General features: G+C 44.6%; 1 protein-coding gene across 1 annotated transcript; it reads left to right on the forward strand.

Annotated features, from left to right (window-relative positions):
* The first annotated feature begins 1149 nt into the window (after positions 1-1149).
* On the forward strand, positions 1150-4422 carry LOC139063807 (uncharacterized). Its single transcript, XM_070546630.1, has 2 exons — positions 1150-1371; positions 2810-4422. Exon 2 carries the CDS (start codon positions 3315-3317, stop codon positions 4113-4115), a length of 801 nt encoding a protein of 266 aa, XP_070402731.1. The 5' UTR covers positions 1150-1371; positions 2810-3314; the 3' UTR covers positions 4116-4422.
* Positions 4423-12070: the final 7648 nt, after the last annotated feature.

Raw genomic sequence — 12070 nt, forward strand, 5'->3', positions numbered from 1 at the left:
AATCATAGAAATGAGAAAAATACCAGTTTGATGCATAAATCCATGTATTTCTGTAATGGAATGTCTTCTCCTTTGTCAGAGATTGTATAAAATGAGTGTGTGTGTGTGTGTGTGTGTGTGTGTGTGTGTGTGTGTGTGTGTGTGTGATTTGTTCCCGCTCAGCATGGGGACAGTATCAGCGTCCGTGACATCTGTTCTACACAGGGCCTATGCAGCAGAACAGCATCATCTGCACAGTGCAGCAAAAAGGGATAAGTCAGTCACACACACACACACACACACACACACACACACACACACACACACACACACACACACACACACACAGAGCAATAGTAACCTTCAGATTAAAGATGGCCCCTATCACAGGCCGCTCCCTGGATTTGCAAAATGTAAATACTGAGAAGGTAATCCGGGGGGGGGGGGGTTCCAATGTGTGGTGGGACAGGCAGCAGATGGTGGATATGCATGTGTGTGTGCATATGTGTGTGTTTTATGGGAAATCCTGGGTAGTGACACAGGGATTATGGTGGTCTGTTTCTAAAGTGCTGCAGATGGGGCTGCATCTTTTATTTTATTTTATTTTGTCTTCTGCACAGGCAGCAGATGGATAAAAGCCTTCAACATGAAACACAAAGACACTTTTCGGGGTCTTCTTGCCCATTTTTCAACAAGATGAAGTGTTGTGAACTTCACCTTCTGAAAGTTGCAGGAATAAGATGAAAAGAGTCACTTTTCAGATGAGTGAGGCCTTTTTCACTCTTTCAGCTCTCAGGAGTCACACCAAAATTCAGCAAACTCTCCTAGAAAACATCATGTTCCTCCACTTTCCTTTTTACATTTCACCTCCTCTCCATCTTCCTCTTCCCACCCCTTTTACCCTCGCTGTAATTTCATCTCTCTTTGCACGTCATTAGCAAACCGGCGCCTAATGAATTTCTTATCTCCCAGAATTCAGCGGCTGTTGTGATAACGTTTTATTGTCTTCACTTCCCCCAATACAGGCAGCGGCGTGCACGAGGAGGCAAAGGGAAAAGTGACAGAAATTTTTGGGACAGTCTGCAAAAACAAAACAGACAAAAAGAGAAACAATTCTGTGATTTATTATATTTTGGTTGCAAATAATCCCAAGTTCCACAATAAGTGTACTGGGATGGCGCATAGAGAGTCATCAAGGAAAACAGGATGCAAAAATGACAAAATGAAGGGAAAATGCACCCTTTGGAAGACGGGAAGCAAAGGCAGTGGGAAGACGAATAAACAAGAAGTGAATGAAGGATGGGAGGCAGATCGAAGGACAGAATGGAGGCCAGATGGGAGTGTTCTGGTCTGTTACTAATGTTTCTGGCAAGAATTAAAGTCCGGGAAGAGGTTAGCACACAAACACACACGGCGACACTGTCGGCTCATTGTAGGTGTTACTGAGGGGCCCTGTAAACATCAGCCACCCCCCACTGGCTTCCTCTCTGCTGTACTTAGTGACTTAGTGACCCATGCAACTACCTCAAACACACTGGCATCAGTCCCCCGTAGCACCGCTTGACTGATCCAAAGTGTCACCCTGCTAAATATGAGCACACACACTACTTGCTGTAAGTGTTAAGCACATTCCTCTGACACCTTTCCTGATAAGAGAATGCAGGAAGGGTGTGATATGTGAAGGAGACAGGGGAGACTGAGAGAGGAGACATTGGACACAGAGCTAATACAAGTTGTGTCACATTGACACCATTGGTGTAATGTAGTGTCAAAACAGTGGAGCACGTGATTTATTAGCCATAAGTTGGGAAGTTATGATCTGCAAGTGGCAGATTGCCTTACTTCTTATAGTGTTTTTAGAGCAAACTGAAATTCAAAGTCCTTCTCCTTTTCTCCACAATTGTCCTCCTCGTCTTGTTCTGCACCAGCAGCTCAGACAGCCATTGTGCAAGAAGCAGCGAGACGACACACGGACCCGCTAGCTTTCATTACATTTCCCAATCTCATCACAGTGCACGCAGCCAGAAAGTAGTCACCGTGCTACATGCGGCGCTCCTGTCCTTGCCAGTTTGTCCACATGTCCTGGGCGAGGGCGGAGTGGGCGCGGCCTGCAGAGACACTCTTGACTGTCTCAGCAGGAACATTGTGCAATACAAGCTTGCTGGTTCCACATATGGCCTTGTTTTTCATGCTTTGCATTAGAAAGTAGTAAAAGGGTAAAAGGAGACAGAGGCGGACAAAAGCCAATAAGCAGAAAACGGAGTTGCGAGAATTGAGTGATTGAAGGAGATTAGGAGAAGAGGGTGTGAAATGCTAGAAGAGAGCTAGATTTGTTTTTCAGAAGCGTCATGCTGCTACAGAAATGTGTTTACCAGCCCCTACTTTGCCATTAGTGACACTTGGGTGGCTCCAGTAGACGAAACCAAATAGGCTGATAACTGCCTCATGTATCCTCCAAATTTCCCTATAGCTCTCCATCTGTTGGGCGACATTTTACCGTATGGCTCCTCTTCTTCCTTCATCCACCTCCCAACCTTTTTCTGGCTTCTTTTATTGGAGGGTTTCTTTCTTTATTGTTTCTGTCCGTTTCCTTTTTGTGCTCAGCCTTCCTTCGGCTCCTAACAGCTGCCTGAGGTTTTGGTTGAAAGCTCAAGCTGGGTGATTATTTGGAAAACGAAGGTCGTGGAGGTGTTCTCTGTGTAGCTTCATTTCAGAGCTTAAAATAATGCAAAAAGTTGGAACATAAATAATGTACTCAAATAATTTCAAATAATAAACATTTCTGCAGGAATTCAGTAACTCTAGTCTCACCTTTTGTGGACTTTCACAGTGGTGTGTCACGTGCGTGCCGGGCAGCGAGGAGGATCCAAGCGCAGGGAGCAAGAAGGCAAACAGGTGAGTCCGTTTAACACAGGTTTATTGAAGACACACGCTGGACACTGAAACAATGACTCCACAAAGGACACAAGACAGACGGGGTTTAAATACAGGAGGACCGGGAGCTAAGGTGATTGGGAAACAAGAGGCAGGTGGGAGCAATTAACAGAGACACAGACAAAACCTAAGAGTAGACAGGACAGGACGTGACAGTACCCCCCCCCTCAAAGGGCGGATCCCAGACGCCCACAGGAACCAGGAGCAGGGCGGGAGGAAGGGGACCCAGAGGGAGGGCCCAGAGGAACCGAGGGACCACAGGAGAGGCGGCAGGGATCAGCAGAGTCAGGAGGCCTGCGCCTGCTGCAGATGAGGAGGCGACGGGCCCTTGGAGGTCGGCGCCTGCTGCAGATGAGGAGGCGACGGGCCCTAGGGGGGCGGCGCCTGGGGCAGATGAGGAGATGAGGACGAACCCTAGGGGGGCGGCGCCTGCAGCAGAGGAGCCCCGCAGGCTGGGCCGGGGACACAGGCTGGACCGGCGACAAAGTCCCTGCAGGCTGGACCGGAGCAACCCTCAGAATCACCACTGGAACTGGAGATGGGGGAGACGTCAGACCACAAGCGACGTCATCGGACGAGCCAACATCAGGGGAGGCGACGTCATCAGACGAGCCGACATCAGGGGAGGCGACGTCATCAGACGAGCCGACATCAGGGGAGGCGACGTCATCAGACGAGCCGACTTCAGGGGAGGCGACGTCATCAGACGAGCCGACTTCAGGGGAGGCGACGTCATCAGACGAGCCGACATCAGGGGAGGCGACGTCATCAGACGAGCCGACATCAGGGGAGGCGACGTCATCAGACGAGCCGACATCAGGGGAGGCGACGTCATCAGACGAGCCGACTTCAGGGGAGGCGACGTCATCAGACGAGCCGACTTCAGGGGAGGCGACGTCATCAGACGAGCCGACATCAGGGGAGGCGACGTCATCAGACGAGCCGACATCAGGGGAGGCGACGTCATCAGACGAGCCGACTTCAGGGGAGGCGACGTCATCAGACGAGCCGACTTCAGGGGAGGCGACGTCATCAGACGAGCCGACTTCAGGGGAGGCGACGTCATCAGACGAGCCGACTTCAGGGGAGGCCACGTCGACTTGGGAGCAGACTTCAGAGGCGTCGACCTCTGTCCCGGGTGCGTCTGCTTCGGAGCTCGAGCCGGGTGCGTCTGCTTCGGAGCTCGAGCCGGGAGGCGTTGACTTCTGACCCGGGGCCCCATGGATGGGCTGGACCAGAGCCCGTGCATCCTCCTCTGCCGAGACAAGGTGCGATGCGTCCCCTTGGACCACCGCTGGAGCAGGAGGCGATGCGTCCACCGGGACCACCGCTGGAACAGGAGGCGATGCGTCCACCGGGACCACCGCTGGAACAGGAGGCGATGCGTCCACCGGGACCACCGCTGGAGCAGGAGGCGATGCGTCCACTGGGACCACCGCTGGAGCAGGACGGTTGCGTCGTCGTCGGCGTGGTTTTTTTTGGCTCAGCTGAGGTATGGAGAGGACACTGGCAGGAACTGAGGAGGAATGACAGCCCACCGGAGAAGATGCGTCAGCGCTGTCTGGTCCAGGCGAGGGTGTGGTGGCTTGGCCCTTCGGATGTGCTGAGAGGGCACCAACAGGTTTAGGGGAGAAGGAAATGAAGCCGGTTCGGATAGTTTGGGCCGGGGCAGGAACGGACTGAAGTCTCGGAGCAGAAGGAGGAGACTTGGAGGAGGAAGTGGCAGGCTCGAAGCTCCGTCCTGAAGCGCAGGGCTGTGGTGGCTTCCGGCGACTTTCCCCACGCCGTGGACCGACTCCGGGGGGGCAGATCGCCAGCCTTGTGCCCTCATAGCTGGAGCGGTCCAGGAGCGTCTCCCCATCCCAACTCCCGTCCGGTTCCGGAAGGGCGGCGAGGAACGCCGAGGCTGATGGCCGGGGACGCCGGCGGCGACGAGGCGGAGCTGGGGCCGGAGAGGGAGAAGCCGGCCGGTGGTCGGACGTGAACCAGTGGAGGAAGCAACTCCACGGGAGAATCTCCCTGCTGGATCCATTACTGAATGGTGGAGTCATTCTGTCACGTGCGTGCCAGGCAGCGAGGAGGATCCAAGCGCAGGGAGCAAGAAGGCGAACAGGTGAGTCCGTTTAACACAGGTTTATTGAAGACACACGCTGGACACTGAAACAATGACTCCATAAAGGACACAAAACAGACGGGGTTTAAATACAGGAGGACCGGGAGCTAAGGTGATTGGGAAACAAGAGGCAGGTGGGAGCAATTAACGGAGACACAGACAAAACCTAAGAGTAGACAGGACAGGACGTGACATGGTGCCACTAAATGGATTCCCGGGGGGGCAATACCCACTCCTATAAATTGTCCGGTCCCCTTTTCGCCCCTTTGTCCTTAAATGCATACTATCTTTCTTATGAATATGAATTAAATGAGCTGCAACATTTACTTTTCCTGTATTCATGGATATGTATTTATTTTCTTTGATAGCTTAAAAAATGAGAATCCAAACTTTATGAAAAGATGATTCCCTAATTCTCAAACAGTCCAGCATTTTTCAGTCTATTCTTAATAACAACAACACAGTAACAAAAACATAATATTGTTATGACCTTTGATGTGTCACCCCAAGGATTTTAGTGCTCCACATTTAGTTACAATGAAGAAATATTAAATTAGTGTGGCTCCTGGTGTTTTTCTTTGTCTTGGTTTGACAATCAGACTGTGTAACATCATGTATTGGTGCCATGGTGCAAACTGTCACTAGCTTGATTTCTGATGATTGGTTGGGTAAAATCCCGTAATTCTAAGAGTGCATACGCCATCATTTGTGATGAGAGTGGAAGTGTCTAAATAAAGACATTGGCTCTATAATGGGTTAATAGTTAACAATACTAGTAATATTAATGAAGAGACCCTTTGTTTAATAATGCATAATAATGCACTTAGTAACATTAATAAAAGTACCTGTGTTGTAACTTGTTACTGAAATGTATCCAGTCCTGATTACATTGTGAGGTCCTCAAATATAAATATTGCACTTCTAGAAAAATTAAAAACTGTAAACTTCACATGCAACTACTCCAGATGATAAACAGAAGGAAATTCCAAACCCTCTAACCACCAGACAAGTCTAATCAGTGCTCCACCATGTTGCATCTCATGAAAAAAGGGATGAAATCTAAAAGACATAAGCTAAAATAATCTTGACTGACATGGCATAGCTGCTTCTCTTATCTGCTTCTGATAATAACAGATGAAGTTAACTTTTCCTCACAATTTTTCTTCTCAGTTCAGCCTTCCAGTCCCAACACGTCCCTCAGTGCATTCGTCAAAAGCAGCCTGGAGGTGACCAGCGTGGCTGCGCCCTTTTGAAGAGTTAGTCTTCTATTATTTTGATGTCAGACCTGTCAGAAAGTCGCAGAAAGAGACAAAGATGAAAAGGCATGCCGATATCTTAAATGGGGCAGATTGACAGACATGAGGAACCAAATTGAATTTAAGGGTCAAAACATGGGAGATGTTAACCGTCAAGAAAACTATTAAAAATTGATGGTGGAATATAGTCTATGAATGGCAATACATAGAAAAAAAGTTGGTGAATTTTGCTGTACTTGTAGTTTTATGTAGCTGTTTGGCATTGCATGTGTGTGTGTGTGTGTGTGTGTGTGTGTGTGTGTGTGTGTGTGTGTGTGTGTGTGTGTGTGTGTGTGTGTGTGTGTGTGTGTGTGTGCGTGTGCATGTGTTTGTGTGAGATTTTGGAAGCTGCCTGTGAATGAGAGGATTTAGCTGAGTAAAGTTTGAGCAGAAAGCTGCTGGAGGTAATCTTGTGGCCTACAGCTGATAACGGCGTTCCACCTGGAGCCTCTTTACAAATGCCTGGACCTCAATCAATCAACCAAATGTCCTTTAGAGAGAGAGAGAGAGAGAGAGAGAGAGAGAGAGCGAGAGAGCGAGAGAGCGAGAGAGAGAGAGAGAGAGAGAGAGAGAGCGAGAGAGAGAGAGAGAGAGAGCGAGAGAGAGAGAGCGAGAGAGAGAGAGAGAGAGAGAGAGAAACAGTTTGAAGTTTAGGGAGCAGAAATTCAGTTATGCCAAGCAAGCAGATTGGGAACCACTTCCAATCCTGTGTGAACAATTTCAAACATTTTGGGAAGAAAAAAGTAAAATCTTTAGATTTTCCTGTTACTTTTGCTGCGTTTCCTGTTTCATTTTAACATAATTCGCCAAAAAACATGACAGTAAGGTTACAAGTGACACAAATACCAAGCAGCTTGAAACAATCAGTTAAAAGTCTTTTAGTGGTTTTAGACATAGTTTATTATGTCAGATTTAAAAGTAACACAATTTTGAAGTGAACCTTTTTTATTTCTGTACAAAAGAGAAAAACAGACTTTTAAGACAGATTCCACCAACAAGATGCATAAAAAAGACAAACAGATGCAATGTGTTGCAAAGCACAGAACTAAATGACCAAATACTATGTAAAGTGGCTTTAAAGCACCTAAAACATAAATTATTTATGCAAAGTTCATGCAAACAAAATCAGTGAAAAACATCCTGGATGTATTTTCACCAGCTTATTAAAAAATTTCTAATCCAGCATCAGATATTTGGATTTGCAGTAAAAACTGAACAATTTTTGTCAGATTTGAGGGACAAAAATGATTATTTCACCAAATTTCCGCAAAGTATTGACCAGATAAAAAAATCCCCATTGGCCATTTATAATACATAAATTGTTTTGAAAAAAATAAAATAATAAATAAATAAATAAAAGAAATAAAGTCACGGTCCTTTTACTCTATTCTAGATGAGGATAAGAAAAACATGTATATGCACATTTTTACCCAACAGAACCTTTCTCAAATCTTAGAGAATTCAAACACCTTTCCATAATGCTCAAATTGTATTTAAACGAGGTAGAAATGCCTTCAAGCTTTGCTTCTTGAACAAGGTCGACATAAAGATCAGGATATTCAATTTCTGGCCTGGTTTTGATGCACATGATCCACTGATTCGTTGGTAGATTACAGGAATTCATGCCAAGATAATTTCCAACCTGACCAACGGCGGGTGCTAATGTTGAGTATTTTGCTACATGGAAGCCAACAAAGTTTCTGTTGCTCCATTAAATCAGTAATAACCAGAATATGCTTCATTGTCATGGAAATGGTCTTGTACAATTTGGTCCACAAACAGATGACTCCTTCACATTTATCACTATCACCATCTACAAGTTGGTAGCACTACACTAGATAAAAAAGGGGTTTCAGCTCAACAATTCATTAAAAAGGCAATATTTTAATTAAGAGAACAAAATAAAGAGAAACCAATCTGTAAACCTTTGTAGATATGAGCCAGAAAAAGGGTCTCATACAAAAGAAAAGTTTCTGATTCTCTAGAATCGATGGGTCAATGGTTTTATTGTTCTAGCAACAGTGCTGAATGTACATCACTCGATGCTTAGTCAGGGTTTATGAAAGGTGCTCACAAGTCTGCTTTTTAGTAAGTCAATTTAACTCTAAAGCAAATTAAAAAACATTATTTTGTGTCCTCAGTAAAAATCTGAATTCAAAGCAACATCAAATACGTTTCTCTGCTTCTCCATACTGTTAGACAAAAATATTATTGCTTACTAGTGTAGTAGCAACAAAGCCAGGTCACCATCAGTCCGTGATTTTGTAGCCTCTTTTAGCTGCCTCAGACGAGTGTTGGCCGTGCCAATGTTCACTCTGGTTTTAACTCTTCACTTCACCTCCAAAGACATAACTTTTACTTTCATGCTACGTCATGATGCCAACAAAAAACAAAAACAAAAGTTCTTCTTGTGCTATTTATTGACAGAAAAACTGAAACCACTAACTGCTAGCATTTATATTAGCTACTATCACAGTAAGCAGTTGTTGCCATAATGTATGTAGCGAGCCCCCTAGTGCATCCCTAAAACTGTTAGGCTACGGAGTGCTGTCTAATGTAAACTTGGTCAAGTTTCTGCTTCAAGAATCACTAAAACCCGTTTGAAAGCAATAGCTTAAAGTGTTAAAAAACTCTTTAGTGTTGCTTTAAAACTTAAGTGTCTGTGCAGGTAGAAGAAAATTCTAGAATTCTGAAAAAGCCATCAGGACCACACTAAATCACTGTGAGGGCCACAAATGGCCACCATCGCACCGCTTGGACACACCTGTTCTAAGGTTTCTCTGTGGATTAGCTTTTCAGTGTAAGTTTGATTGCTCGAGACATCCTCGGGTTTCTACTTGACCAGCTCGTAGTGGAACGAGTGTCCGCCCTGAGATCGTAGGTTCAAATCCATGGTCGGGTCATACCAAAGACTAAAAATGGGCCTCTCCGCTTGACATTCAGTATTAAGGGGTTCAATTGGGAGGGGGGTAAACCACAAAATGGTTCCCGAGCACGGCCATGTCAGCAGCTCACCGCTACTCCAGGGGATGGGTCAATGCAGAGATGACTAGTGTGATGACTAATGGGACTTTAACTTTACCTGTTTCTTATTAATCTGACACCTTTTATCTGTTACCAATCATCCCTCCCTGCACACATATTCCTTGTTTTTTCTTTCTTTGTCTGATGCTATTTGGAAAGATTTCAGAAAGAACATTTCATAAATAATTTTTCAAACCTTGAACTTTTTGTTGACCACACTGAGTAGGAAAAGAATCTGAGTTTTCAGCCTCAGGTAGACTTGTTTTGATCAATTCAATCAATTCGTAGTGCTTTTGCCTTTGATCTAAAAAGCCATCATCAACGGAGTCCTGATACATTGATTTCCCGTGGCAACCAGAGAAAAGACCTGCAACAGGATGCTAGCTATGATTATTATGATGGATGTGGGTCATGCATTTGTAGAAAACAACCCACATGGAGAGGGAAGCTGCTTCCTGGGTCAAACTCTGTTAATTCAGCATTTATCTGCACTTCCAATTGGATTAAAAAAACAATTTACTCTATCAGAAAAACGGACCTAAACATGCAGTTTATGAAAAAAAAGAGATGTTACAGTAAATATTAATTCAGTCTTTGAACATCTTAGGTGTGTTCTTGCTGTGCGTTATTTCTAATTACATGTTGTCGTTCTTTTTTAAAACAGAAACGCTGTAGCGTCAATAACAGGTAACAAAACCGTTTCTGTGTTTTAAAAAAGAATGACAACATGGAATTAATTCAGTCTGTTTCAACAGGAAGTCATAAGACTACTTCCTTCCTCTCATCTAATATCCTCCCTACTTTATAATTTAATATTATTTAAACACGTATCGAGACCCAACTCTAAAATATGACACATAGTTTTAACTTTATTAAGACTCTACAGTGGATTGATGATGCAGTCAGTTTGTCTGGAGTAGGATACCGCAGTGCAGAAAATGCTTAGAATATGGGACCGAGAAGTGATTTGGATGCATGCAGTGGCACATCAAATGCGTATGTGTACTAAATGTGTGTGTGTGTGCACATCTGTCTGTCTGGTCCTGGTCTAATGGGCCCTCAGCTCGTGCATTTCTGACAGAAAATCAATGACCCCACTCTGTAGACCCAATCCTTCTACCTCTGTTCAGAGATAGATAGGGGCGTGTGGTGGTGGTGGTGGTGGTGGGGAGGGGGGGGGGGGGTGATTCGACCCACTGTAAATACTATGGATTCATGGACAGAGCGTCATGAATCCATAGGAGAGAGACAAAGTTGTCACACACTTCCTTTCACTGAATCTTGATTTCCCTTGTGAGCTAATCTTCACGTGACATCACGCTCACTCACAACCTTTGTGGGCACAGATTAGTACAACTGCATTCATGCATCGAAAACACATTCAGCTAAACATTTCCATACTGTGGTTGGGTTAATCAGATAAGGAAAGCAGTCAGAACAGCAGAATGAAAGCAAATCTGTGCAGACCGAGCGCTGTGCTTTGTACGTTCTGGCAGTCAAACACGGTTCTGGCAAAGACTGAGACAAGAAATTTGGGAGCTCTGTGAAAATCTGCAGCAAAACATGTGAGAACTCAAATTAGATTTTTTTAGATACGAATAAATGAAATGTTAACGATCCCTGTTGGGGGATAAAGGATTTTATTCAACAGCAAAACTGGAACATTTTAGAGAAGACCCAGCGTCAGCACTTAGATTTACTAAGAATATTTTATGTGATCACATTTTATGTGTGTGAAATAAAATGTAATCACTGAGGTCATCATTGTCATGGAACGGCTGAAAGCGTGAACTTCTAAACCCAACTTTACCCCAGAAGGAGTTGCAAAATAAAAGACTTCAGTCCAGAAGCGTGACATGTTGACAAAGACTCATTTGTGGGGATCAATAGCACTTTTACGGCTGAAAACAACAGCGAAGAAAAGGAGAGTGCAAAAAAAAAAAAAAAAAAAAAAAATTACATGAAAACTAATAAACATACTTCCTGTAATTTTACAAAGCTTGCTATCATTTAAAATGCTTATCAGATCCAAAGGCATCATGTTGGATTGTGTTTAGTTCTTAATTGTTGGAAAAAACTTGTAACAAAAAACCCAGAGCTGAGCTAAATTGAGCATAATGAAAAGAAAAAGACCGGAGTGGATCGAGACGGGAGAACAGCTGTTGTATTGTGTTGTGGAGTAAGTTGTGATGTAGAAAATAACATAAAAAACTAAACATAGAAGGAAACTGGGACAAACACAAGTCAGGAACCAGGACCAGCTTCAGAGGCAGGACTGAGTGAAACCGTCCAGCATGGAGGAGGTCGGCGGACTCCCACTGCCATGTGGATTTTCTCTCCGAAATGCTGGATCACATGGTAATCTCAGTTTAATACACAAATCCTCAACCCAAATCCAATCAAACTTAATACTCTCTCTGGGCCGAGCAAGACAGACCCCTCCCCATCTCCTTCCCTAAAAACATCCCTGTCAAACATCACATCGTTGTTCCTGATTCCGTTAAGTAACTCAGTCATCACCTTAAGAATGTGGGTGTTCAGTGCCAGGAAATCAAGCGTCTGAATTCAAATTCTTTACAGGATAAGAATTAAATTCAGGAGTTTTCATTGAGTTTAACAACCAGAACACAACAGATGAAGAGATTTAATTCATATCTGCGCAGAGATGGCATTAAGAGAAATATTGTAATCTTAAAAAAGTAGAGTTTGTGTGTGTGTGTGTGTG

Source organism: Nothobranchius furzeri, chromosome 18 (genome assembly GCF_043380555.1).
Source record: "Nothobranchius furzeri strain GRZ-AD chromosome 18, NfurGRZ-RIMD1, whole genome shotgun sequence".
Classification (NCBI taxonomy): Eukaryota; Metazoa; Chordata; class Actinopteri; order Cyprinodontiformes; family Nothobranchiidae; genus Nothobranchius; species Nothobranchius furzeri.

Bases quoted from the DNA above. Each gene is read 5' to 3' on its own strand.
- LOC139063807 (XM_070546630.1), top strand. From the start codon at position 3,315: ATGAGGACGAACCCTAGGGGGGCGGCGCCTGCAGCAGAGGAGCCCCGC.